The sequence below is a fragment of the Branchiostoma floridae genome, chromosome 11 (genome assembly GCF_000003815.2).
Source record: "Branchiostoma floridae strain S238N-H82 chromosome 11, Bfl_VNyyK, whole genome shotgun sequence".
NCBI classification, from domain to species: Eukaryota; Metazoa; Chordata; class Leptocardii; order Amphioxiformes; family Branchiostomatidae; genus Branchiostoma; species Branchiostoma floridae.
The window spans coordinates 12,707,725-12,711,283 of record NC_049989.1 but is presented as its reverse complement, the minus strand read 5'-3'; the positions used below and the strand labels follow the sequence as shown (position 1 = coordinate 12,711,283).

At 47.8% G+C, this 3,559-nt stretch overlaps 1 protein-coding gene across 1 annotated transcript; it reads left to right on the top strand.

The window, feature by feature from the left end:
• Nucleotides 1–617: 617 nt before the first annotated feature.
• Nucleotides 618–3,558, top strand: LOC118426231 (kelch-like protein 21; the record flags this gene model as incomplete). The annotated part of the gene is made up of 2 exons (XM_035835500.1): nt 618–742; nt 1,816–3,558. A coding segment is annotated over exon 2 (1,719 nt), but the record flags the coding sequence as incomplete, so codon positions are not given.
• Between the last annotated feature and the right edge of the window lies 1 nt (nt 3,559).

Genomic DNA, 3,559 nt, shown 5'->3' with positions numbered 1-3,559 from the left:
AAGATAGAAATGATTAGATTTTGGGCTTCCTAGCGGCTTCCCTTGCTTTGGTACTGCAGCGCAACTTCCGGTTTTGCTATCTCGTGTCATGCCCGATGCCCACATTACACCTTTGAGAGAGGAAATTTACAAAACGTCACTTCACTCAGGTTACCTAGCTATGGTTAGGAACGCCCATCGGAAAGGACGTTAAACGAAGGTCCTGTGTTTGAGGAGAGACACGTCTCGAGTGTCAAAGAGCCCTCACACCTATGAGAGCCTGATCATATAATCTGTTCATTTTCCAATAGGTCCAACATCTGGTCTACCGAATTTTTTCAGGTCCGGTTTTTCTGGACCGGTCCAATACGAAAAACCGGTGTACCGGTACCCACCCCTATTACCTGGTATGTCAAAATGGGGGTAAATCTCGATAAATGTATTTCAACTTTGGCCGACTTGTATAGGATCATCATACTTGACCGAAAAGCCTATAAAATACGAATTACAAAAAGTCCATTGGTATCAAACTTACTCTTATGTAATCATGTATTCATCTGTATTGATGTGACAGTGTCGGCCACTTCGACCATTTTCGACGATGCTCCACGGGTCACGTGATCACTCTCGAGCCCAGGATCCTGAAGCTAAAATTAGTAATATTTTGTTGGCACAGCATATCGGGTTTACAGGCTCTGACCCGCCTCTGCTGTGTCGCAGTCTGTTCAATCACCTCCAGTGCCCTCCCCGTAACTAAATCCAGGTCAGTCACAACATTTCACCGATTTCCTTAGCTTTATTTGCCGAGCGAAGGGACATCGTACGACATGAATATGCAAGAGATACAAACAGTTCCGTAAATATATTTTTGCCGTTGAGAGAGGAGAAGGGAAACTAGCGATGAAAGAGAAAGGGAGGGGAGGGGGCTTGGCATCCAATGCTGAGAGTTTTACAAACACGGGTTTAGAACATCTATTTCAATACAACAAATCGTAGAATAGACTGAAACCACGTACAGGTAGAAGTATGACCTTTCGAAAGAGTATCATGTAAAAAAAAAAACTCCAAATTCGTTACGTAACGTAACCTACTACTAGGCATTCTGACTCTTCGATGGCAACCACACAACACTGACCGAAGTATGCAGTACCGTAAGCTACTCTACCAACACAACACAGACCTCAAGTGTAGGTCACTTTGGTTTTATGTTGTCTATCAAAACCTTAATATAGCACAAAAATAAGTCTTGACATCCCCTAACAGGTGACGTGAAGCACAATATGTAAGAAAGGTCAGCAGAGCAAAAAGATCAGGTCAAGTTCGACAGATATACTGTATGTTTGAAATAAGACCTCGGTGTTATGACTGGTGTGCTATGTCATATCACACCCCAGGGGGCAGACGTTGTACATGTTGCCGATATCATAACAATGTCTGAAGAAACAATAGATCAGAGATGGCAAGCTTCGATCACCCCACGGTCAGACGCTAAACGCCTCCTAGTAGAACACACAGAACTGCACTGCACTTCGGAAACAGTTGGAGAGAGAGAAAGAGAGAGGGAAAAGATGAGAGAGGGGATGTATAGCCACTATAAGCAGAGATAGAGGGAGATAGAAAGTGTAGGAGAGAGAGAGAGGGATGACGTATCGATATCATGAGGCAGAGAGGCAGGTGGGGGAGAGAAAGAAGCAAACAAACTCACAGACAAAAGTAATACATTAATCCATGCATCTGGGTGAATTAAGTAATAGCTGCAGAGACATAACATGTACCTTCACTTAAAAGCTGTCGATCTCTATTTTCAACCGTCTACATTGTCTGATTTTTTTTCAGGTCGAGGGCCATCAAGACCAAAACATGGCAGAAGAGGAAGCAGATGCTTCTAGTGATGACCTTGACTATGTTTTTAACGACAAAGGTGAACTTCAAGTTTGTGAGACGCTTCACGGCCGTCGTCTACTGCAGGGGTTACGGAAGGTCAACAGCCAAGAAGCGGTCACGTTCTCAGATCTACTGAAAAGCGTTGAGAAGAACCTCGTCACCCTGGTTATAACAGAGGACGAGAAGGGAAACAAACTACAATACCCCAAACTACAGTCTGACTTAGGACCGGCTATAACCGCTTTGAACGAGTCCAGAACAACTCACACATTTTGTGACGTCATCTTGTGCGTCAGTGACACCAAGTTCCACTGCCATCGGGCGGTCCTGGCCGCGTCTAGTCCTTTCTTCGTCACACTTCTGCTTGGAGAATTCAGAGAAGGAAAAGACGAAAAGGTCCGGTTGAACGATGTACAGTCGCACATAGTCAGCGATCTCTTAGACTACTTCTACACGGGGTCTCTGAACATCAGGAACGGTAATGTGGAGTCTCTGCTCCACGCAGCTTCGCTGTTTCAACTCAGCTCCGTCGTGACTGCCTGCTGCAGGTACCTCTCGCGCCAACTGGACTCAGACAACTGTTTCGGCATTTTGTACCTCGCAGAGTTCTACTCCTGCAAAAGCCTGGTAGAAGAGGCCAGAGCGTTTGCTATAGATAACTTCCCAGACACCGTCAGAACGGGAGAGTTTGAGCTTCTCTCCTATGACCAGGTCCTGTTCTTCCTCACCGACGAGAGATGTCAGTGGTGTAAAGAGAGCGTCTATGAAGCGGTCATGAAATGGACCAAGGCCGACACAACGCGGCTCGAGTTCTTACCGGCCTTGCTGAGATGCGCTGACCTTCGTCTGATGACTGAGGACTACTTCAAGTTCAACGTTAAGCACGAACCATTGATCAAGAACGACCCCGAATGTTTAGACATCATCCAAGAAGTGGAAGAAGATCTCTTCCAGCAGAGGACACATCGCCTTCCTGCGGAGATACTGGTACAGGTGGGCGGGATCAGCGGCAGCGAGACGGCGGGACACAAGCCGGTCAAAGTCCCGTACATGGACTGTCTGGGCCCGTGGAGATGCTCCCATGCTATCTTGTCCGACCTTCCCTTCAGCCTGGTCTCCAAGAACTGCTATCTGAACGTCCTGGCCATGGATGACGACATCTACATCCTCGCCTCGATGGAGCGGTGCCAGGCTGAGGACCCGAGAGAGATGCAGTTCTGGAGGTATGTCTCTTCTGCTGACCTGTGGTTGCGCCTGCCCGAGCCCCTGACGTTTCACCAGGGCCAGTTCGGTTTTGTGGCGGCTCAGGGACGACTTTACGCCGTCGGGACCAACATGGCTGCCGACAAAGCCGCGGAGTGCTACGAATCCTTCTCACCACGGAGCAACCGGTGGAGAAAGATAGCTCCAGTGCCGCACACCGTGGAAAAAACTGTCACGTCGTCATTTAAAGATAAAGTCGTGGTCATGGGCTACTGGGAAGGCCGACACGAAAACTTTTATGTCCAAACGTACGATCCGATGAATGATACCTGGGAGCATTACGACGTTGAGTCGTACCATTGCGGTAAACCGCAGTACCAGAGCGCTGTTCTTGGCTCCAAGATATACCTGATGCCCATGTTGGGGAGGCGTTTTTCCATGTGCGCTTTTGACATGGAAAGTAGGGATTCCAGAAACTTCCCATGCCTCAACA